The 25,684-nt window shown below is 41.0% G+C and overlaps 1 protein-coding gene across 1 annotated transcript; it reads right to left on the bottom strand.

Moving 5' to 3' along the window:
- Positions 1 to 10,726: 10,726 nt before the first annotated feature.
- Positions 10,727 to 11,161, bottom strand: LOC124594730 (cyclic pyranopterin monophosphate synthase-like). The gene has a single exon (XM_047133098.1). It carries the CDS (start codon positions 11,159 to 11,161, stop codon positions 10,727 to 10,729), a length of 435 nt encoding a protein of 144 aa, XP_046989054.1.
- Positions 11,162 to 25,684: the final 14,523 nt, after the last annotated feature.

The following is a 25,684-nucleotide window of genomic DNA, read 5'->3' on the forward strand; positions in this document are numbered from 1 at the left end:
ATGTTTCCCTCTTATTATGCGTTCAGTTAACTAAGTAGAAATCAGTAAAATCTTATCTCAGTGAGGAACTTGAAACTTTCAGCACAGGTCAGGAGCATGTAGAGGTGCTCTTCCTCTACTTGAAAAGAACAGTTGACCACGCACTGAGTAGATAGGTTCCTAGTAGAACAGTTCATAATGGGATGGAACCTCCGTGGTATACAGTCACTGTAAAGAAAACTTCTAAAGGAACAGAGATTACTGCATAATAGGTGTAAAACAAAGTGTAGGATTATAGATTGAGAGACGCTGGATGAAACATGTTTGGCTGTCAAGAGAGCAATGCATGAAGCCTTCAATGACTACTGTAGCAGAATATTGTCAAATGACATTTCACAAAATCCAAATAAATTCTGGTCGTATGTAAGGGCTGTTAGTGGCAAAAAAGTTAGTGTCCAGTCCCTAGCAAGTGAGACAGGAACTGAAATTGAGGGTAGCAAAGTAAAAGCTGAAATTCTGAACTCGATTTTCAAATGTTCCTTTGCAAATAAAAACCCAGGAGAACTGCCCCAATTCAATCCTCGTACACTGAAAAAATGAACGAAATAGGTATTAGTGTCAGTTGTGTTGAGAAACAGTTGAAATCATTAAACAAAGCTCCAGACCCCGATGGAATCACAGTCAGATTCTATATTGAATTTGTGGATGAGTTATCCTCTCTTCTCACTGTAATCTATCCAAAAAACCTTACCTAGTTTTTGGAAAAAGTTACAGATCTCACCCGTCTACAAGAAGGGTTGTAGGAGTGACAAAACTACCATCCAGTAGCCATGACATCAATTTGTTGTAGATTCTTAGAAAATATTTTGAGCTCAAACATAATGAGGTATCTCGAATGGAACTACCTTCTCGAATCAACCAGCATGGTTTTCAAAAATATAGATGATATGTAATCCAACTCTCACTTTTCTCACATAACTTGCTGAAAGCGTTGGATCAAGGCAACAGGTAGATTGTGTTTCTTGATTTCCTAACAGTATTTGATTCTGTTCCACACCTACACTTACTGTGAAAAGTACGATCATATGGGGTATCAAGTGAAATACGTGACTGGATTGAGGACTTTTTGATAAGAAGGACACAGCATGTTACCTTGGATGGAGAGTCATCATCAGATGTAGAAGTAACTTCAGGTGTGCCCCAGGGAAGTGTGTTGGGGACCTTGCAGTTCTTGTCCATTAATGACCTTGCTGTAAATCAGGATTTTTGCAGATGATGCAGCTATCTGTAATGAAGTGCTATTTCAGAGAAGCTGCATAAATATTCAGTCAGATCTTGATGAGATTGCAACATGGTGCAGTGATTGGCAACTTGCTCTGAATGTTTAGAAATGTATAAACTTAGTATCCTGTGACTATAATATTGGTGAGTCACTGTCGGAATCTGCCAACTCGTACAAATACCTGTGTGTAACACTTTGTAGGAATATGAAATGGCATGATCACATAGGTTCAGTTGTGGGTAAAGCAGGTTGTAGACCTTGGTGTATTGGTATAATAATGGGGAAGTGCAATCAGTCTACTAAAGAGATGCTTACAAGTCATTCGTGTGACCCCCCCCCCCCTCCCACCCCCCCTAGACTATTGCTAAAGTGTGTGGGACTTGTACCAGATGAGACTAGCAGGAGACATTGAATGTATACAAAGAAAGGCAGCATGGTCACAGGTTTGCTTAATCCATGGGAGAGTGTCACAGAGATACTGAAGGAACTGAAATGCAGACTGTTGAAGACAGGTGTAAACTTACCCAAGAAAGTGTATTAGCAAAGTTTCAAGAACTGTCTTTAAATGATTACTCTAGGGATATACCACAACCCCCCCCCCCCCCCCCCCCGCCCCCACATATTGCTCTCACAGGGGTCGTGAAGATAAGATTAGAATGATTACTGCTCACACGGAGGCATTCAGACAAATTCAGACAATCATTCTTCCATGCTCCATACATGAATGAAACAGCAAGAAACCCCGATAACTGGTACAATGGGACTTACCCTGTACCATGCACCTCCTGGTGGATTGCAGATTATAAACGTAGATGTGAACTGACAGTCTTTTACATGTGCATAAGGGAAACATCTAATCACCTTTATTTTACCAAGACAAAATTTATGATTTTCTAAAGTTTCAAACCTTGACAGGAAATAATGGATTAGGCTCTCCGTAAATTATAAACTAACATTATTGTGATGATGGAAAATCTCATATAAAGACGTGAAACAAATACTAACAAAGAGATAGAGGGGCTGGCCAGTACAGCCAATAGATACACAAAACATAACAGAAAATTTACGTATCCTAGCTTTTGGAACTTTGTTCCTTCGTCAGGGAGGAGAGAGGGGAAAGAAGGGGAAGAAGAGAAAGTGGATTCAGTTACTCACAACCCAGGTTATGAAGCAACAGGGTAGAGGTAAACAGGGAGGGTAGCAAAGATGGAGGCATGGGTGTATACTCTACAGTATGTCAACATGTTGCCTTGACCTGTTTGATAACCAGGTCTGGCTCCAATTTAGTGCACACGGGACATCATCGAACAACTCCAGTGTCTCCCAAAAACAGCATTAACCATCCCTGTTTTGATGACAATGTGAAACAGGCATGGAACTTCATCCCACAAACTCATAACCAGCACAATGCATGCACGTTTGCATGCTTACATTCGGGCAGTTACACTGGATTTCAATGCATTAGTGTATCACATTTGCAATGGTGTATCTCGCACTTATATTATCCTGTGATCTTGCAATGTTAATCACTTAAATAAGTTACTTAGACATATATGTTCCTGAAATTTCATTACTCTACGTTAATTACTTTTTGGTGTTGCAAATTTTTTTTTTTTTTTCAGTGTACATGATGACTACAATAATACATTATAATGTTTCTCCAGTGGTTTCAACATTAACTTTTTAACAGAAAAGATTTTGCTTACAGTTCATTTTTAAGTTAACATTTCTAAACTTTTTAACAATCCATATTAAAGCTAGCAATAGTAACTATATTAATAATTGCTGCTGTAAACAGTTACACATATGGACATCAGTTTTGAATAATGGGTTTTGAGTGTAAATAATGTTTTATGTAAGTGTTTGTATTGATACTTAAAATTAAATGTCATGTAATGAATGTCCACTGTTTTGTTGGATCAAGTTATTTACGAACGCGGTGTACTGTGTTCTTCCATTAGAGAATGAGACTGTATTGTTTATCGGTTTCATTACAAAATGCTAATAAGCTTTTAGTTAGAAAACCTTCTATAACTAGAATTATTAATATGAGAAAAATAGGAACAGTGAAAGAACGGAAGATCAGTTGCAGAAACAAGAGTAGCTCTGAGTTGCAAGAGTGGTTGCTTTTCCCACACATGTAATTAACTGGCATTATCGCCACTATTAACTTACCATGGTTTCACATCTCATCTGTTCATTGTTCCCCATGTCCTGCCCTTCTGTTCCCCCTTCCTATTAGATCATATATGCCTCTGTTACTGTAATCGGTATGTAAACAATAATTATCACATGACCTTTTTTTGTTACAGGTTGTAATATTTGACATTGCAGCTTTTGAAAATGGAGCAGGATGTTGTGCCCTCTCTCCTATTGGAGTGTTTCTCTGTGATCAGAATTGGAGGCAGACAATTCACTTGAACGTCTTGACGCGCAGGTCACCGAAGTGTCGTCAAATCGAAAGACCTGCACCAGGCGAACGGTCTACCCGACGGGAGGCCCTAGCCACACGACATTTCCATTTTTACTTGAACGTCCATTGCTGTTGTTGATGTCTTTGAATCGTGTTGGTTCTTTGTGATTAATAAAAAAATTATACAATCCAATGGTTTCTTCGCCTTGTCTTTAAAAATTCCAGACCTATTGTGCAAACACATATTTTGAGAGTTATACATCTGAGCCTTCTTGTGGAAAGTGCGTTTCACACATACTTTCAAGATAAATTGAATAATGACCCCCATTTTGTGTGTTGGGGAAGATAATTTGATACAGCTAAATGCATATACGGGTACACACATTTGCTCGCGCCTGAGACAAAGTGAGAGTGATTCAAAGGAAGAATTCAGTACTTTTTACCTACTTTCTGAATAACTCGTACTTTCGTCAGAAATGTCACACTGCAAAGTTGATTAGGTAAAGGGACAAAAATGAGAGTAAAATATAATTTGAATATCAGAAAAAATAACCACTTAGTTTCCAGAATGAGATTTTCACTCACCACTTAGTGTTTGTGTAATACTTTACGGCAAGCGTAAAATTAATTTTTAAACATTGGGAAATCTGGGATGGAATAACAATAATATGGAATAGGATAGCTTTCTGCTCCCCACCTAGAGGAGACACTGAGTGGCAGACTGGCACATTGAAGGAAGATTTTTAGATATTAGAAAGTATGGGACAGCCCTCATCAAGCAGGTGTGGTGGTGTGAGGCTGGGGTGGGAGCAGGTAAAGGCCTAGATATGTGAGACAGAGAGACTAGCAAAGGTTTAGGTAACGGGGTTTACAGGAGTAGAGAATATGCTGCAGCTAAAGTTTCTAGGTTTCGTTCCTGTGGCCCCACACCTCAATGCCCTCCCCTGCTCCCATTCCAATCTCACACACTGTTACTGTCCCCCTAGTACACTTCTCTCTGTCTGTCCACCTCCACACTCCCAACCAGCAGAGACTCCCTATGCTGAGGTGGGCTCTGTCCATTAGATTACTCTCGTAAGATAAAAATAAACATTATGCAGCATGAAAGAATTATCTGTGTGGGATGGAAATATGTAGATGTGATGTACGTGCACAGACAAAAAAAAAAAAAAAAAAAAAAAAATTACAATGTCAGAAAAATTGATTGATTAATTCAAGATAAAGAGCTTCACAAATTGAGCAAGTTGGTTCACCTCTGACTCTTGAGCAAGCTTGGCATTGATAGATTTGTTGGATGTCCTACTGAGGGATATCAAGCCAAATTCTATCCAAGTGGCGCATTGTATTGTCTAAATCATGAGCTGGTTGGGTGGCCCTGCCCATAATGCCCCAGACATACTCAGTTGGGGACAGATCCCGTGACCTTGCTGGCAAAGATAAGGTGTGGCAAGTATGAAGACGAATTGTGTGTGGGCAGGCATTATCTTGCTGAAATGTAAGCAAATGATGGCTTGTCATGAAGAGAAACAAAATGGGGTTTATAATATCGTCAACAGATGTCTGTGTTGTAATGGTGACACAGATGACAACCAAAGGGGTCCTGTTATGAAAAGAAATGGCACAGTAGACCATCAGTCCTCGTTTGGCTGTATGGCAGCCAGCAGCCAGGTTGGTATCGCACTGCTATCTGGTGTGCCCCCAGGCACGTCCCTGGTCTGGAATTGCATTGACTGGAATATAATTGGCTTCAGTGATGAATCCCACTATGAACTGAGCCCCAATGATCAGCACAGATGTGTCTGAAGACGCCCCAGACGGTGGGATGCCACCGTGAATGTCACATCCCATACGGTCCAACTACCAGGACTGATGATCTGGGGTGCGATTTCTTTTCCTAACAGATCCCTTTTGGTCAACAGACGACTATGCTGTAGGGGTGACATGGATGCCCCCCCTACAGCATAGTCATCTGTTGACAATACTGTACATCCTATTTTGTTTCCCTTCTTGGCAAGCCATACATTGCTTACATTTCAGCAAGATAATGCCTGTCCGCACACAGCTTGTCCTCGTGCTTGCCAAACCCTAGCTTGGCCAGCAAAGTTGCTGGATCTCTCCCCAATTGAGAATGTAATGAGCATTATGGGCAGGGCCATTAGACCACCTCGGGATTTTGACTATCTACCGTGACATTTGAATAGAATTTGGCATGATGTCCCTCTGTTGGACATCCAACAACTCTATCAGCCAGAGCCAAGCTTGTATAAGGGCCAGAGGTGGACCATCTCATCCAATTTGTGATGCTCTTTCTCTTGAATAAATCATCCAGTTTTTTCTGAAACTGTAATTATTTTTCTGTCTTCACATGTATGTCACATTTACTGATTTCAGCCCTATTTGGTATTTGGATAATTCCTTCAGTACCTAAGTGTTTTTTTGAGTATATAGTACCTGACAGTTTCTTTTTTTTCAGTATGCTTGTCTGCTGCCCATTGCCTGCTCTAACTGGTGAGTAGCAATCTGTTTTGTCAACCTGACCTTCAAACTTTCGTCTTCCTGGCTCGACTGGTGCAGGCAGTATTTCTCGATTTCTGAACAGCTTTTGACTTAGTGCCAGATTGATGCTTATTATCAAAATTGCTACTGTGAGGGGTATCGAGTGAAATTTGTCACTGGAATTGAGGATATTTTGGTAGGAATGACTTACATGTTATCTTGGCTGGGGAGTCATCATCTGATGTAGAAGTAACCTCAGATGTGTCATAGAGAGGTATGTTGTGACCATTGCTGTTCATGTTCATGTACATTAATGACTTTGCAGACAATATTAATAGTAAAGCACTCTTTTCACAGATAGTGCATTTATCTAGAATAAAGCACAGTCTGAAAGAAATTGTACAAACATTCGTCAGATCTTGATAATTTCAAACTTTCTTTTAAATGTTCAGACATGTAAAATCGTGCATTTTGCAAAATGAAGAAAACGCAGTGTGGTATGACTACAGTATCAGGGTGTCTTGCTTGGATTAAGTCTATTCATACAATTACCTGGGTGGAGCACTTTGTAGGGATATGAAATGGAACAGTCATATAGGCCCACTCAGGGGTAAGGCAGGCGAAAGACTTAGATTTTTTTTGGTAGAATACCATAGAAATGCAGTCATTCTACAAATCATTTGTATAATCCATCCTAGAATATTGCTCAAATGTGTGGGACCCGTATCAAAATGGATTAATGGGTGATTTGAACGCATGCAGAGAAGGGCAGATCAAATGGTCACAGGTTTGTTTGACCCAAGGGAGAGTGTCACAGAGATGCTGAAATAACTGAATTGGCAGACGCCTCAAGATAAGATGTACACTATCCTAAGAAAGTATGCTTACCAAAAGACGACTCTAGAATATGTTACAACCTTGTAACTATTGCTCCCTTAGGGACCGTGAGGACAATATTAGATTAATTACAGCATGCAGAGAAAGATTTAAATGGTCTTGAAACATGAACAAGCTTTAATATCTGATACAGTGAGATGTACCCTCTGTCATACTCATCATAGTGGTTTGCAGAGTGTGGATGAACATGTAGATAGCATCATCCAGAACGCAATCAATGTGTATCTGAAACTTGAGCTTGTCCTAGTGTGTAGTGTCACAAACGTTTTGACATTATTATACATACTTCTGCCACTGGGGCAATCATAGGTAATGACTAATTTGGCAGTAATATGCAGTGCTAGATTTGTTAAAAGAAAAAAAAATAGACTTCTTAACATGTATTTATGGTAAGTAGCACTCTATCATTTCCTATATTTCTAAGTTCCTACCGAGAGTTTCCATAGTTTGATTTAGACTTCTGAAAAAGTTATAACACTTTTCTGAGCTTTTTAAAAGTGTGAATACAACATTTGTGTCTTACCGCTTCAACTAGAGCAAAAGTTCTATTGTACCACATCTCAAAATCTTTGGGTCTAATTTTTTTCGTCATCAGCGGTATACTGTCACAAATCAAGACTTGGTTATGTGTATTGTTAGATTTTGTTTATTATTATTTACGTGGGGTGCATGAGCAATGCAGCTGACTGGGATTCATCTGCTGCAAGTCATAGACTGACCGCTGCTGTGTTCACTGCCTGGGTCAAAGGTGCTGAAAGGATGTGCTCATTGATGCTATGGAGACACTGTTCTGTGTTTTACTTTAATGACAATTATTGTCAGTTTCTTTTTGTTTTGTTTATAAGAAAGGAATGAGGACATCATTAGATCTTTTGTAGAGTACACAACATAAATCACAAAATGTTATATCTGTATTAGCAAAAAATTGGACTACATTGTATGATAGAGATGAAAAAGAAACTGTGATTAAATTCTTTCTGTGTTAGATTCCTGAACCTGCCGATCTTTGAGAGAGAGAGAGAGAGAGAGAGGGAGAGAGACAGAGAGAGAGAGAGAGAGAGAGAGAGAGGGGGGATGGGATTTAATTGTATCTCCCCATGCAGCTGTAGCATTTTGGCATGTCGTACATTGGTCAGATCATAAGAACCTTGGAGGACTCGTATGTAGGGCATAAGCAACACACACACACACACACACACACACACACACACACACTTAATAATAGTCAAGAAAATTTGCAACCGCAAAATATTGCCACGGTACAGGTCATAGAATCTAATATACAACACAAATATTTCAATATGCATATCCAGTTACTGGCATAGTGTTATTAAGAAATCTGTTGAGAGACAGAAGTTTTTGCTTAAATTCTTATAATTTACACCAGATGATGTACAAAATAAACTCCAAATTACTGTAACAACATAGTGCACAAGGCACATATTCATTTTCTAATTACAACAATCATACCCCAAACTATAACAATTAAAATATTGAAGACCAGCATTTAATTTTAGCTGCTACAAAATTATGTCACAGGCAACAATCATTTAATTCACTTCTTTAACATAACAATTTAATTTAAAAAAGACAACAAATAACATTTTTAAGTACAATATTCAAGTTTAGGTGCTGCAAAGATGCATAACAATCATCTGTGTTTCAACATTCTCATAAAAAATACGACATAAAAAAGAAGACCAGATTGTAGATCATGGGTGGGCTACGTAAAATAAATGACAAAAATCAGCAGCTGTAAAAGGCAGATTTTTTTTCCAACTACAACCAATTCCTCCATTTTACAACAGCATAAATGAATGCAGCTCTTTTTCCCCAAATTTGCTGCTTCAGATTATTAGTGTCATAATGAAGTCTTTTAAGAATTAGAGGCACAAACAGATTAATAAATACAAACAAAAGCAGGAATATTCAATTTGCTCAAGGCTACCAAATGAAGGAAGAAAGGGGGCTAGGGAGGAGAAAAAAGATCACATAACAAAGAAATAAACTGCTGATTGTTTGCATCATTCCTAGACTCAAAACCCTAAGCAAAAGAAACAGTGATGATAGCATTGATTTAAAATGATGTCAGAAAAGACGGCAGCTAATTCTAGGTGATCCTCCATAAAGCCATGGTCTCACATTGTCAAACCCCTGCAGGATTGTTTGAGGGACAATGATTTGACATTGATTGTTAAGTCAAAAAGGCAATGCTTCTCTGACTGAAGAAACAATCAAAAATATATTCTTTTAATGGAATATTTACTTTGCAGTGTTATGATCTGAGAAACATACTGAAAAGAAACATGACTATGTTGAGAAATTTTCGTTATGTATTTACTTATATTTGTAACCGCAGTACATGAAAAAAGTGACACTCGACATTTGAGTTAACTGAAAGATGAAAGATTAGGGTTTCATGCCCTGCCGATCCTTGTCCCCAAACAGGTACAGCCCGCAAACAGAATTCTACCAACCAGCTTGGACTGAAAACATAACACACAAGAATCGTGCCCGTGAGTGTAGATGACACTCGGAATATCACGCAACACGGATACCCGAGGATGATGTCTGTCAGAGCAGATTGCAGATGAAGCACGAAGGCAGAGGGAACAAATTACAGACCTGCTCCATCTGACGGTCAGCCTCAAGTAGCACTTTGTGAAAGCAACAACTAATGTCACCGAAATATGCGAGGAAGACAATGATGTCCAACTGTGCAAAGGACAACTCGGGAATTTCAACAAACTTCTGGAAAAATCTGAAGAATTAAATTGACAGAAACCTGTTCTGGATTGGTAACTTACAAAATAAAACATTTTCAATCTCTGGACAAGTCACACACAAGAAAGATAATAGGCCTTTAAAAAAGAGGATACCATACAGTGTAAAGCTGAAACATGTAAATTAGTCTGGCCAATATGCTCTACACCTGAGCAAAAGTGTCAATGAAGTGGTGCACCTTTCAGGAACTGTTAAAAAAGTGTCATTTTACATCAATGAACACAGCAATGACAACCTGATCCTAGGAGAAAAGAGCTGATACACACTATTTATTTAAGAATGAACACTTCACCTCAACTTTCACAGCATGGGACCATCAAAAATTGAAACAATAGAGCAACACAGAGGACACTACCACACAGCTGGGGGAGGGCACAGAGAGAGAGAGAGATTTGGAATTCGGTACAGTTACGTTGCAAATTTCAAACTCACAGTTATTCATCTAACAGATGTGCTTTTTAAAGGTACGGTTCAAGAAATGCTGCACATGCAATGCCCGGGATTGTAGCGACGCCACTGTACTTTGGGAGGAGAGTGACAAAAATACTGACAGTGACAAAACAATGAATGTTAGTGAAGTTAAGAGTGTCTTACATGAAAACTGCAACTGAAAGCTTTGTTTTTGTGTGTAATTTATCTACAGTGTACTACAAAAAAACTGGTTAAGGGTAAAACACATTTTGAAAAGCTTTTGTAAATGGGCAACTTGACAAATTATTTTTAATTAAGTTTCTCTCTTTTTCGAAATTAAAGGTGCAACTTATATTCAGGCCAATTCGATGTGTATATAATTTATGATAACTATGAACAGACTTTGAAATTTGCCTACATCCCACCAGGTATACTTAACTTATTTCACTGCCCCACACAGATGCTCATGTCCGGTGGAAGTCTCCTCTAGTTCCCCCACTTTTGGCCAGAAGCATTATTTCAGATATCACAATGTCATGACTCACAGCTTTGCACATATCGTACACTGTTAAGGCAGACACCGATACAGCAGTGAGAGCTTCCATCTCCACACCCGTCTGCCCTCTACACTTTGCCGTGCCAGTTACTATCACACAGTTGAGAGCAGAGTCCAGTTCAATGTCCACAGCCACAGAGGATAAAGATATGTTATGACACAGAGGGATAAGGCTGGACGTCTGCTTGGACCACACAATTCCCGCCAGGCGAGCAACGCTAAGTACGTCACCTTCCTTCAGGCCATTTTCTCGTACGAGTTTCATCAGTTCGGGTCCCACAAAAACCTTTGCTCGTGCTGCAGCAGTCCGTTCTGTCACCAGCTTCGAACCCACGTCGACCATTTTCGCCCTGCCGGTCCGGTCAACATGAGTCAGACTTCCGGACTGTGCTCCCAAACTGCAGAAACGGCAAGAGAAGGCAGAGGGCTGTGCTCTGTGTGTTTGTCTTGTTAGGAGTCCTGTATTGCACATAATGCTTGGGGTATAGGGAAGCAAAAGAAACTGTTTTCTAGATTCAGTCACTACACTCAAATTATGTGACAACAACTGAGACATCTGTGTATCCGACACAAACAGGGGCGAAATATTGGTATCTGAGAAGAAGTACTTTTGAAAATCTTGTTTCTGAAGGTTTAACAACTTCCGACTTTGTGCCTTCACAACATCACTACAGCCAACAAGTTCAGTGCCACCTGGAACAAAAATACAAGCTGTAACAAAGAACTCTTCATAATCTGAAAATAGGTTAACTAGAAAAGAATTTTTAAGCATTCGTGTTGAAACACCCCCGATTAATTCCTTTACTGGATTTTGGGTAATTTACAAAAGCCACAAAACAGTTAATTATTATGATATATGACCGTGTGCTTACTGGATGAAAGGCTATTGGTTGTTCTGCGTTGTTCTGCTGTGGTTTCGGGAGTATTTCAACCGAATGCGGCTGTTCTGAGACAGAATAGCTAATGATTGAAAGTTTGTCTATTATTAAGTATCACAAAGGTTGCGATGTACAACTGATATATATTTCCTACTAACACACAAATTCTGAGGCTGTTGCTACCTTTGCCTTACACGTCTAATTGTGGTTATCTCTTTTTATTGATTGCTGATTTTCAGCACTTTGTCACAGGCAATGCTGATGGTTAACATTCACAACAATCCTCACTGCAATCCATGGTTGTTGCTGGCTGACGCGGTTGACACGAAACACGTAATTTGGCACTTGTCACTTTCTGTTTCTTATCACTCGCGAATCGGCATTAGTGAGAGTCAACCCCACGACGATCAGGGGGACGTGCTCACTCGTCATACTCCAGTGAATTTTACCGTTTACAACTCACTAGACCACCATTCTTGGCCGTCTTTCCCACTCTACTTCTCACTCGACACTCTACCATACTACTTGCCACTCAGCACTAGTCTCACTGCCTACTGCAGCGCTCGACAATCGACTCCTGTCCGCTATCGACCTGGGCGTCAGATACTAGAATCTATGTTTGTGGGATCACGGATCCCTTACAGTGTTCAAGACAAGTTCTTTGAACCTTAATGATCTGTGATGATTCTTTTCTTTCCTAAGCTAAGGTCGAAAATCTGTTTTGTCTGCAGAAGTGTGCAATATGAATATTACACAAAGTTGATAGGAACATCTCACATAAATCTCCTCAGTGGCTGTAGATTTCACAATCTTGCAGGAGTGGATATAAGGGGAGGTCATTGCAATGATGATAACTACCACCCACTTCCCAAACAACATATTATACTGGGGTGCCCTTAAGAAGGCAGCAGTGTGGTTCATTCCGTGCAGAAAGAGATGGGGAATGCTTTATGGTGCTGTCTGTGTGTTCTCTCTCTCTCTCTCTTTCTCTCTGTCCCACGACTCACATTTCAGCCACTTCCAACCCTCGTATCTGGCACAGGCCACTGTGTCTGCTTCTGACTCTGCCTAGTAGAATTTATGCGGTCGGAAAGCTATCGCTGTTGCTTTCTAATGTAATACTTGTCATGTTTCCTTTATGCCAGCCATTGTGAACACTAATGGCTAAGTAACCTCACCATACCTAAATGCCTTGTATCGTACACGCACCCCAAAATGCACACTACAGACAGATGTGGCAGAACGACACGATGTCTTTATATTTTTTACTTCACCAATTTCCAAATGCACACATAACTTTTGGAGAAGGAGGTAGCATGGAAACAGAAGTGTGTCAAAAGTGCCAAGTCCTTTCAGCAATGACAAGCTACATGTAATAAAGGACACTTTTCAGTTGCTCGTGCTAGGGTCTGCCCACAAGGACATGCTTTTGGTCTGATTGACAACATTCCAGCCGGGTAAAGCTGCACACCACTGGGTTGAACATACCAGGTGTCAACAACAGATCCGATACAACAACAACAGAAAGAATGACTTCCCGAACACAGTTGGAAATCATTGATAGAAACAGTATTCCCCTCATTCACATGTGTTTGCAGACCTCTGTTCAGTCATAATGTTTATTGAAATGATGATGGTGAGCACACACTTTGACAGAGTTCAACTTGGTTGTTACGTGATTGTTCAGATTTTTCCTTATTTCCTCCTCCCTTTTCTCTTCCCAAAATCGTTTCATTCATTGACTGTGTTCTTGTTTCCTTTGATATGTACATATTTTCTCTGTTTTCTTCCTTCCCTTTACTTCAAGTTTTATGTTCATAATTTTGATTCTGAATTTGTCTCTTTCATTCATCATTTCCATTCTGATTCCTGCTCGTTTTAGCCTTCTTCTATTTCTTGAAACCAACTGGTTTTTTTTGATTTAGGCATTTACTACATCCTAAATCCCTTTGTGAATCTGTTGCTGTTCATTGTGTGTATGTGTCCACGGAATGTTAGTCGGTTTTTTCTGATTGTGACTGAGTCTGCCTCTGTGTTCTTATAATTCTCTGGTTGATCTCTTCATCCATATGCCATCTCTGTACACTGCTCCAAAAAATTTTCTGAGGATTTTGCATTGTATTCTTTCTGCTTTGTGGTGCCTGGTCCTCAGATTGTGGTCATTTCTGATGCGAAGAGTGCTTCTGATACTATAACTGTATTGTAGCGCATGTGTTTGCCTTGTACTGAAATGTTTCTTTTATTATAGTGTGTCCATGTCAGTTTGTACACTTTCTGAAGTTCTTTTGTTTGTCCTATGTTTTCTTCGTTCTTTGATCCACCTATTTGTATTGTTACTATTATATTGAATAATTTAATATATTTTTGTGTGTTTATTATTGTTATTAAAATTGTAGATGTCTGTCGTATGCTAACAGTGAGGTTGCTAGCGAGTTGCATTTTTGAGGGAAGCTGGGTGAGGGGGGTGGAAACAATAACAAACCATCACTCCCCCAACCCCCCCCCCTAAATAACCAAACCCTGGGTGCCAATACATTTGCTCTGTATAGGTGTTTGTGCCCAGAAGTAAGAGTCAATTTAGCAAAAAAAGGCAAAGGAAAGCTTCATGTTCTGGCCCACATCAAAACCAGATGACCAACCACAGTGTAATCCTCTGCAATGGCATCACTGAAATCAGTATCGTGGGGGGGGGGGGGGGGGGTGAGTCAGCACACCCTGTTCTGGTCACTGCCAGCTTTCTTGACCTCAGAGTCACTACGCCTCAGTCCAACAGTTCCTCAATGGGCATCACAAGGCTTGGTGCACCTCGTTCCAGTCCTCCCACCAAGGAAAACCACGGGCAGTACTACGGGTGAGTCGCAGCTGAGCAGCTGCCTTTCCCCTGTACCTGCAGTAGCTGCGAGAGGATATTTGTGTTACATATACGCTAAAACTGGCGTAGATTCCACAGGACACTCTTTGGAGTGTCACTAATAAGCACACGCTGCTACACACTTGACAGTGCTAGGTGGCCAAGAGTTCTGGCTCAAAGTTCCTGCAACTGTGGTTGGAACTTCCCCAGTGTGACTCTCCCATTCTTTAATAGGGTATTTCAGTGTCCGGGGCACGTTCACATTGGACAACACTGTCCAGTACAGGCCTGCTGTCTACCACCCGTGCTCTCTTGCACTGTGCATTGCATCTTGCACAAGTGAGTCATAAGGACTCCCCTCTTCTGTATGTACACTAAAAAAGCAAAATTGTCTTTTCAGACGAAAAAGTAAAATTGTCTCATATCCACATTCTATCCTTAAAAGTATCCTTATGTCTGGGAGACGGCAGATCCACCGAGCAGATCCCACCCAACGACCCGTAGCAAGACTGCAGCACGAGAGGCAGGAGTGCCATCTGTTCCCTTCAATGTTTCTGTCTTGCTTTGCCACCTATCAGTAAGTGATGAACCAGCTAAATCTGGACTTTGCTGCCACAAATCAAGAAGCAATGGCTCGGAGACAGCATGAGCTCATTGTCCAACTGACGGTTGGAAGCAACGCAACAGCAACAGCAACACCAACACCAGTCACACCACCAGTGAATATACTAGAGAGGCCCTCAAAACCACCGCAGTAGTCCTTGAGCTGGAAGTGACAGCTCCGTGGAACAAAGATGGACCTTCGAAGCTGGTGGGTCCAAAATGGAATCAGCAGCAACATACACGAACAACTGAGCCTACTGACTCACACGGCAAATGCAGCGTGCTTTTACCAACACCAATTCTGAGCATCGGTAATATGAGCGCCCATACAAACAATTTTGCAGCACCTCAACTACACAACACTAACCCAGCCGCTACGCAGAACACTACACCGACTGGCTTCCCACTGGTCATAATACACAATTACACTTGCCCCGGCAAGCTAAACAAGACATTTGTAGAAAGTCACTCCCCACCATATACCAATCACAAAACTCACAAGGAACCATGTATCACTGTATGTATGCAACAAAACAGATTGCACAAATCTCCTGAAATTCGTCAAAGCTGGGGGAATTGAGTATCATAAATATAGCACCCAAGGGGGAAAAACTCGAATGTACATCATGAAAGGAGTTGACACCACAACCCTCTATGACATTCTTCATGGTATAATCACAGCTCTCAGCTGGGACTGTGAGAGCATGAGATGAATTCTGGGATTCGTGACACACAGACTGCAGCCAAACTATTTAGTGGATTTGGACGACACAGCTTACTCATGCAACTTTCTGACGCAGATGCTCCTGCTTCACATGGTCGTAGTAGAAATATACACACTTCCGTGTGTCCCCCAACAGTGCCACCACTGCCAGCAGATTGGCCGTGCGGCACCCGATGTGAACTGGCACACAGTGCTGCAAATGCACTGGTAACCATGTAGCGCGACACTTTAAACTTGGTACAATTATCAAATGTACCAAATGTGGAGGGGTCCATGTGCAAACTACAGATGGTGTGCAGCATACAAAGAAGCTCTAAGGTGCAAAAGTGCCAAAGACAGACAAGTGGTAACCAGAACAGCTCCAAGACACTCCCCACCCCCCAATCAGTAAGGTGTGGAATCTCTTTTACTGGCATTGTCAGTGGAAGTGGATGAACTGAGGATGCACAGAGCTCCACAAACTCACGGCACACTCCCACAACAACAGAACCACAACCCACACCTGCAATGCTAGAAACTGCCCCTGTACTGATGACAACACTGCCGGTCCCAGACAACACCAAGTCAACTCTGTCTAGGCCAGATTGTGACACTCGTGATATCACAGAAGACACACCCAAACTAGGGCAACCACAAACACACGAAATGAAACAGAGGTACCCAAAAAACAAAAGAGGGAACACTATCACACCACAACAAATACACCAACAACAGACCAGACAAACATAGGAACACATTAAAAGGAACAATGTAACTGTAACTCACACTCTTGCCCCCCTCACCACAGCAATAACACAGGTGACCCCAGATGAAATACGAACCATGAATAACACACAAGCCAGCCCATCCAGTACACCAACATAAGGACCACCAGCCACCAACACCACCGCCAACACTTTGGCTGACATAACAAACATTCTCACCACAATCAGAGGCATAGTGGAGACACTATTCCCCACTCACGTGGCTTAAGATCCTCTTGAGGCTCTTCATCATAACGCATGCACAAACTCATGACGGCTACACCCAGCCATTGCATGGCTGCTATACAAACTGCTATCACCACACCGCCCACACTCTTCCATAGATAATACACCACAAAACACAAACAACAGTACTTTCACTCAGATGCTATTCTGGAATGCAGATGGGATTGGCAACAAAAGGGCAGAGCTAGCTGCATTTATGGAGGAGAAAGGAATCTGGAATGCTCTCATGAACAAAGCTTAACTCCAGTCACACAAACAACTACTCTTCCCAAGATATTACATCTACTGTACTGACCACCTGAAGGCACAACTGTGGGTGGAACAGCAATCATCATATATTGAGACAAAGAATACACAAACATTAAGATCCCCGAACCTGCAAGACTAGAAGCCACAGCTGTTAGGGTCAAGTCAACTGAGTGAACACTACATTGATATCGATATACAATTGATCTGGTAATATCATAACAAGCGATATCAGCACAATACTCAACATAGCATAGTGACTAATAGCCACTGGTGATCTTAATGCTAAACACTCTGCTTGGAACTAACAAAGATCAAACACCATTAGCAAAAAAACTATGCGAACATGCACTGCGCCCAAACTACATTACACTAGTGCCAGCTGAGGTGACACTTAAAACAGGGAACAGAGACTAAATGTGATAGACATTAGATGTGATTGGCATTATAGTCACAATCAACATTGAAATTATACATGATTTGGCCTCACCAAACACCTGTAATACTTTACTTGGAAGAAACACAGCAGTATGATGAATCTCACAGGATACTGAGCTACAAGCGTGTGAATTGGGCATTGTTCAAGGAAATGCTTGAAAAGTCATATCCCACAAATTCCCAAAATTACACAAAGCAGGAAACTTGTTGAAGCTGTCAAAGCCCTTACCACCGCCTTACAGACCAGCATACTCCATGGAGGAGAAGCATGAGCTGATGACCAGAACACTAGAAACATCATTCACACTGAATCTGGCTCCTTCCAATCCAGCACTGCTACTTGAAATGAACCAGGAGGTTACATGGCTTGTAACCCAGCCCACGTGCAATGTAACAATACATACTACTACACATGAAATTACACAGGTTATTAAGCACAAAACAGCTAGAAAAGCTCCTGGTCCCAATCACTTTCAAAACCGTGTCACCCAGGAGTTCACAAATAAAGCTATAGAGCATCTCACACATATGACGAATACCATTCTACAACATCAACACTTCCCTGTCCTGATGTTCAGGAAGCCAAGGAAATACCACTCCCTACCACAAAATTATGGAGCCATCAGCCTGCTGAGCTCCCTGAATAAGATTGTTGAGAAGATGATTCTCAAACATCTTACTATGCACTGCAACACCAATCACTCGCTGAGACTGGAGCAATTTGGATTCTGCAATCACCACTCCACAACACAACAACTCCTCGGTGTAGTAGAACATATTACACACACCCCCAACACCAACAAAGCTACAGGAGTGCTGTTCTTGGTCTTCAGTCATCTACGGCACAATCGTCTCATTCGCAAACTCTGCACTGCTAGTCTCTCCAACGAGTTCATGCATCTTACACACTCATATCTCACCCACAGAAGCTTCAACACCGACGTTCAGGGCAAACAGTCAACGCAACACAGTATACAAGTGGGAGTACCCCAAGGCAGCATCCAAGGGCCCCTCTTGTTTAATCTCTACGTCAATGACTTTCCAACTGAACAAAACACAATGGCAACCATCTACGCAGATGACATTACCATCCTAGTGCAAGACTGGAAACCATCAGGCATAATTCGCAACTGCAAACAAAACTGCCTAGCTGGAACGACAGTGTGTTAAAGCAAATGTTGACAAGTGTGAATCAGTTCTGTTCACTGACAAACCATAACAACTGCACAAACATTAAGTGTTCTGGCATACCCACAAGCTCTGGAATGAAAATTAAGATTGCAAGAGCTAAGAAGGCAGTGAACACACCGTCAGCCAATAGCCCACTGGCAAGGACCACACCACGACGGGAGCAGGCCCCTAGACAAAGAGAATATAAGTGCCGCTCCTGCCAGCCTCGGCCACTCAGTATTTGGACAGGATTAGGACAGTATACGGACAGGCCTAGCGCTGAATGCTACAATAACAGTTATTAGTGATCCACAAACTGTGTGTCAAACTTGCACGAACATTGTATATAGCAAAGGACTTGGATTTATACTGCATGTCGCCTATTGCTTGCGACACCATTGTAAATTCCAGGTTAAGCATTGTCAAACTTCTTATTTGTAATAAAAACTATTAATGTTGTTTGCTTGAATTGTTGTATAGCATTTTGAGAATGCAGCATCCTTTAGGCACCCTATATGAGATGAGTGGGCAGGACCCCACATTAAGACTGAAGACAAATAACACTACACACACGCCCAATACGTTTCAGTGTGAAAGTCAAATACTTCAGTGACTGGCCAACTGAGCAAATGCAAGGCTCAAACAGTGTTACTCTAAGCTCAACAGGTAAAGCACACTGAATAGGAGGGTATCGAGGTCTGTGTACATGATACTGATTAGACCCATGATGATACATGCAGCTGCAGTCTGGGGTTACGTGGCTCTGACCGCCTGTGCCGCCTACAGGTGATACACAACGAAGTGCACCACAGTCCACACACACTGTCGACCTTCACAGAGAATACAGCCTTGAGACTCACACACAGATATTCAAAAAACTCACCACACTACTGTACAGGAACTTGAGACACTCTGACAATTATTTCATTCTTAACCTGGGAAACTACGACCACAACCACGGGTGAAAACACAACTGCTGAAAAACACTTCTATCTAGGGACAATTAATCACCTGTGGACAGCACAAGCTCACAGACAAAATAAACACTGGTGAATCCCTGCATTACAGCAAAACTAAATGGCATTGCCAGCTGCAAATATCTAGCTGACCAACTGGCAATACGGGAAAGCAGTATTGCACACTAAACATAAACATATCCAACCAAACCTCTTTATGGCCAATTGACCACTCGTATAACGACCTTGGCATGTTACAAGTACAGATGCTGCAGGTGGCCCAGGAGACACTGAGGTGCACAGCCCAGGAGTACCCCTCCTCAATAGGACTGACACTCGTAAAGAGTGTTTTAAGCTGCGACAATGGTATCGAGCATCGCATGATACCCAAACTAACGACAACCTCACCCTTGCAGACAGAAAGAAACTGTTACTGCTCTTACTATCTGTCCAGACTATTGCAGAAGTTCTTTTCCTTTGGTGCTTGCCTCGGCACTTTTCTCCCTCTGCCCTTAAAACTGCTACGTTCTGCTCACTTCTCGACCACTTCTATCACCTCAAAGTGCCAGTATTAGTGGGTAATCCTACGGACAACATCATGACCCCACATCCTGTGCACTTCTCAATTGTAACGAAGCAAACGGAGGTGATGGTAAAACTTTGGTGATGGTCACCATGTCAGTGTGGGTGTGGAGTAGCTTCGCTCCTTAAAAAAAAAGGCATTACCACGAATTGGACCTGGGTCCTCCACATAGCAGCAAGATATGCTGACCTTGAGCTGCTGAAATGGACAAGAGAGAATTTAGCATTAATTGCAAAGTTTGCAACCATAACAATCACAATATAAATAATTTCCATAGAGAATATGCATTGAAGCTTAGGGTTAAGAAAACTGTTTTATATTCAGGTGCAACACCCTTTTAACATCTGCCAGCCGACATTAGGAGCAGTTGGGAAATCCCCAAATATTCAAAATTAAAGTAAAAAATGTTTTATTAGCCAGTACACCAATAATTTACCTGGATATGTGAATTTACCTACCTGTCCCACCTCAAATACACAACACACAAACACTTTCTAACAGAAGACCATATTTAGCCATGCAACATATTCTCTAGGAGCAGACAGGAATGCCTTTTGAAGTGGTGATTACATCATAATAATAGCCTATGTGCAGGTACGGTTGGTCCTCCACGGAACAGAAACTACTGTACCGGTCCCAACGTGGCATTGACAGCATAAAGGGCATTGCACAAGAAGGAAGTATATGAATTTATCAGAATAAGTTTAGATGACAGTGTCCTGTGTAAAATTAAATGCCCATTTAGCATGAAGTATTAAATCAAAATAGTGGCAGAGCAGTTTAAGTAGCAGAGCATTGGCTTTTTTCAAGTAGTTGCTTCTCTGTATATTTATAAAAATAAAATGATGTAGAACTGATCCCCTTGAATAATGATTAATGTGAGCAGATTAGTAGTAGATGAAAATGGTTGTTAGTAGTTCAGTGGCACTTCTCACTTACTCGTTTTACACCCCTGAAGGCTCTCATCGGTGATGGAGCTGTTGGAATATTACATGTGAATGAATGGCTGAACTCGATAATTTTCAAGGTATTCAATATTCTTGTACAGTGCATTCAAAACAAAGTTATATAAAAATGAAGAGGGATGTGTACTTCATAAACTGGCTTGACAACAAGTACACAACGAAGCAGTGTGATGTAGCTTACTCAAGGACCTCAGTTTCGCAGGAGACCCTGAGGCAACAAGTACACGCATCATGTTTGCTCACTGTTTTTTATTGCCTGTGCTCGAGCACAGTATGAAATGTATTAATTTTTATGGAGTCAGCTATCCGTCCAATTTCCTTCTCCAATCTGGGGCTGCTTCCCATCTCTAATTAATTTGTCGTTAACAGGATGTTAATTGTAATATTCCCTTTATTGAACCCATTTTCAGCAAATTGCTAAGCTGGTAATCTTCCTTTCTGTATTGAATAATAATAGTAACTCTGACATTTACATGAAGAGACGTACCAGCAACAGCATTTAGCTGTCTTTTAAACTTCATTTGATGCATCCAGAACATTGGAGATATACTGCAAAGTCAGTAGGACATATTTACTGAGAAAAATCATACACGACACACTTGCTTCCACTGAACGCATCCACACCCATTAATGTACAGGCAAAAATCCACAAAACCTAACATTCTAGAAGTGGAACAAAATGAATAATATTTTTCAAATACAGTGCTTAAAAAAGTTTCACACTGCCCCCACAGCTTGCAAACTTTGTTTTTAACCCATTTGTGGGCACATTTTTTGTAGCAGCCCTGTAAAGTTAATTGTTTTGGTATCATTTTAGAAGTTTCAACTAAATTTAATTTTTGATTATTTTATTTTTGTGATTTAGGAGCAAAAAACTATAGTAGTAAGTATACTTCCCACTGTCTTTAGTAAGCTGTTATGAGTTACTACTACATGTGAAAAAAAGGAATTTTCTGTTTTTATTTGACTATCTATTTTACAATCCTAGAAACTTCATTTAACACTACTTAAAGAAACGAGCTGAGGCAAGTCACAATAGCATATATTGCAGAATGAAACAATGTGTTCTGTTGTAACAAGTGACAACAGCACTGATGTCATGACAAACAGGCACCAGTGGTTTAGCATATTATCACAAAAGGTCAACCACGTCCAGAGGAGGTACAACATTTTCCCAAGAGCATAGTAAAACAACTAAATTAGTGGTAAGTATGGTCAGTTGGTGGTAAGTATCTTTTCTGCAGTCCAAAAAAGAAATTAATTTTGTGGTAAGTATATTCTTCTTGTATCATGGAAAAATTACTTTGGTAGTAACCATACTTCCCAGTGGCCTTCAAAACAACATTATTTGGTGGCACATATATTTGCAACTGCTTCTGAAAGGAACAAGTGACATTTAATGACAATTAAAAGCTACATTTCATAACAGACAGAAAGTTCAGCTGGTGCAGCAAACTAACATCAGGTGCCAGGTGCACACAGAGCTCGTATGATGTGTTCTCAGGAATACAGTAAAGAAATACAGTTGATGGTAAGTACACGTCCCACATCCTGTGAAATGGTTAAATCAGGAACTTCTCTCAAAATATATCGAGTGAGGTGGCACAGTGGTGAGCTCACTGGACTCACATTCAGGGCGACTAACAGTTAAAGTCCATGCATTACTCTCCTGTGGCAACCTGTTCATCTCAGAGTAGCCCTTTCAACCTACAGCCTCAATTATCTGCTGGATGTATTCCAATCTCTGTTTTCCTCTACAGTTTTTGCTCTCTACAGCTCCATCTAGTCCACCCAGACTTGGGATTCCTGAGCTTTCTCTAAATCAGTACAGGCAAATGCCGAGATGGTTTCTCTGAAAGGGCACAATAAATAGCCTTCCCATCCTTGAAACAATCAGAGTTTGTGCTCAGACACTAAAGACCTCAGTGTTTATGGGACATTAAACACTTATCTTCCTTCATTTCTCCTTTCTCAATATTCTTTTGTCCACCAGAAATCACTAAGTACAACTGACTGTGTAATGTAGGTGAAAGCGAACCTGCACTCTCATTTACTTTAGCAGAGTGCACTGTGTCTCCATTCGTTAATGGGACAGTGTGACTCACGTGGGCTGTACAGTCTGTCGACCTGCTGCAAAGAGTCACTTAAGGCTTTTACTGGTCATGAGAGATATACTTAGCAGTAGCTGTGTTTCTTTACTGCATTTATGGGAATACATTGAACCACTTCTGCATGCTCCTGGCATCCAGTGATAGTCTGCTGCACCAGTTTACTTTCTTTTTGTTATGAAATATAGCTTTTAGGGCTGTGAGAAGTATACAGCCCACCAAATAACAGTGTTTTAATGGCTCTTGGAAAATATGCTTTCCATCAAAATAGTTTCTCAAAATGGTTTGGGAAGTACACTTACTGTATTTACCCAAATCTAAGCCACACTGGAATCTAAGCCGCACCTGAAAAATGAGACTCGAAATCAAGGAAAAAAATTTTTTCCGAATCTAAGCCCCACTTGAAATTTGTGACTCGAAATTCAAGGGGGAGAAACGTTTTAGACCACATCTCCAAACCGAAACAAAGTTGGTCCATTTAGGTCGAATGAATGACGATACAGCTACAGTAGTTTGGTGCGTGTGGTAAACTTAGCAGTTAAGCTTTACCACGTAGTCATTGCTATGCGTCAGGCTCTCCGTCCGCATTTATACTAGAGAGTCTTTTTCAAGTGCTTCGTCTGGTTTGAATTGATTGCTTATTTTTCTTTGATCTGTTAAGTGCCGTTCTCTTTGTTACATTACAAATGTAATGTATTACGAATATATAGAAAGAAGGATCCTTTATTGTATGATTATATGATAGCGGAACAAACACTGGCAGCAGTTACTTCTGTAAAATATCTGGGGGTATGCGTGCGGAACGATTTGAAGTGGAATGATCATATAAAATTAATTGTTGGTAAGGCGGGTACCAGGTTGAGATTCATTGGGAGAGTGCTTAGAAAATGTAGTCCATCAACAAAGGAGGTGGCTTACAAAACACTCGTTCAACCTATACTTGAGTATTGCTCATCAGTGTGGGATCCGTACCAGATCGGTCTGACAGAGGAGATAGAGAAGATCCAAAGAAGAGCGGCGCGTTTCGTCACAGGCTTATTTGGTAACCATGATAGCGTTACGGAGATGTTTAATAAACTCAAGTGGCAGACTCTGCAAGAGAGGCGCTCTGCATCGCGGTGTAGCTTGCTCGCCAGGTTTCGAGAGGGTGTGTTTCTGGATGAGGTATCGAATATATTGCTTCCCCCTACTTATACCCCCCGAGGAGATCACGAATGTAAAATTAGAGAGATTAGAGCGCGCACGGAGGCTTTCAGAAAGTCGTTCTTCCCGCGAACCATACGCGACTGGAAGAGGAAAGGGAGGTAATGACAGTGGCACGTAAAGTGCCCTCTGCCACACACCATTGGGTGGCTTGCGGAGTGTCAATGTAGATGTAGATGTAGATGTATAGGTGTTTCCATCACTCTAAGCTCAAAATGCATTATAGGACTGTGCCATGCATTGTTTGTCGCATTCTGATTATGCGTGTTTACGGCCTGTCGCCGCTCGCGGGATGGCTTGCTTTTGCGCACGCTACCGCCGCTTACAATAAAAAAAAAAAAAAAAAGAGAGAGGAATCGTCTCATCAGCGAGACAATGGCAAGAGACTGCTATTTGTTGTTACTTACACTGCTGGTTTCTTTGATAATGATCAACAAGAACCATATAATAGACTGCATATGATAGATGTTCCAAACAAAAGTTTAGCTAAAAATTTTCTCCGTTTGAAAATTTTTGCAGACGCCTCTTTAGTGCATTACATTCTGCACAGAAATTAGAGCGATCTTAGGTTTAAAAATCTAGTCAGTTGCCGTGCTTCATTTCTGACTGTATCACTATTCAGCATAGGAATAATACGAATATAAACATGACATGATATATATATTCTTCCGCGTTTGCTGTTGTCTCACTCTAGTTTCGTAGTTTATTAGGAAGACAGGATTTAAATGAGATAGCAGGAATCACGTAGGAATACATGGCAAAATGTTTACATTCGTATTATTCCTATGGTGAAGAGAATACTGCATGTGATTCACAATTCATAAAAGTTGCTATTAACAACCATCTCTTGTCAGAGGTAGGACAAAAATTCAGAATGTAGACTTGGCCATATTGACAAACATCCCAAACAGTCTTTCAGTCGGATTTTCGTAGTACATTGAAAGGCTGCAACATTCAGAGATGAAGAATATGGAATTTGTATTTACTTTGTTGGATAAAGTATGAAAATGCAGTGGTCGAAACTCGGGGCAGAGAAAAAAGCTCGTCTTCCATCCCCCCCCCCCCCTCCCCACCACCCTCCACCGTTTTTTTTTTAATTTGTTTACTGACGCAGAGGTTTTGGCGCCAGTATTTATCTTTGTGCCTGCAAAG

Source organism: Schistocerca americana, chromosome 2, assembly GCF_021461395.2.
Source record: "Schistocerca americana isolate TAMUIC-IGC-003095 chromosome 2, iqSchAmer2.1, whole genome shotgun sequence".
Classification (NCBI taxonomy): domain Eukaryota; kingdom Metazoa; phylum Arthropoda; class Insecta; order Orthoptera; family Acrididae; genus Schistocerca; species Schistocerca americana.

Excerpts from the sequence above, each read along its gene's own strand:
- LOC124594730 (XM_047133098.1), bottom strand. The coding sequence starts at position 11,161 with ATGGTCGACGTGGGTTCGAAGCTGGTGACAGAACGGACTGCTGCAGCA.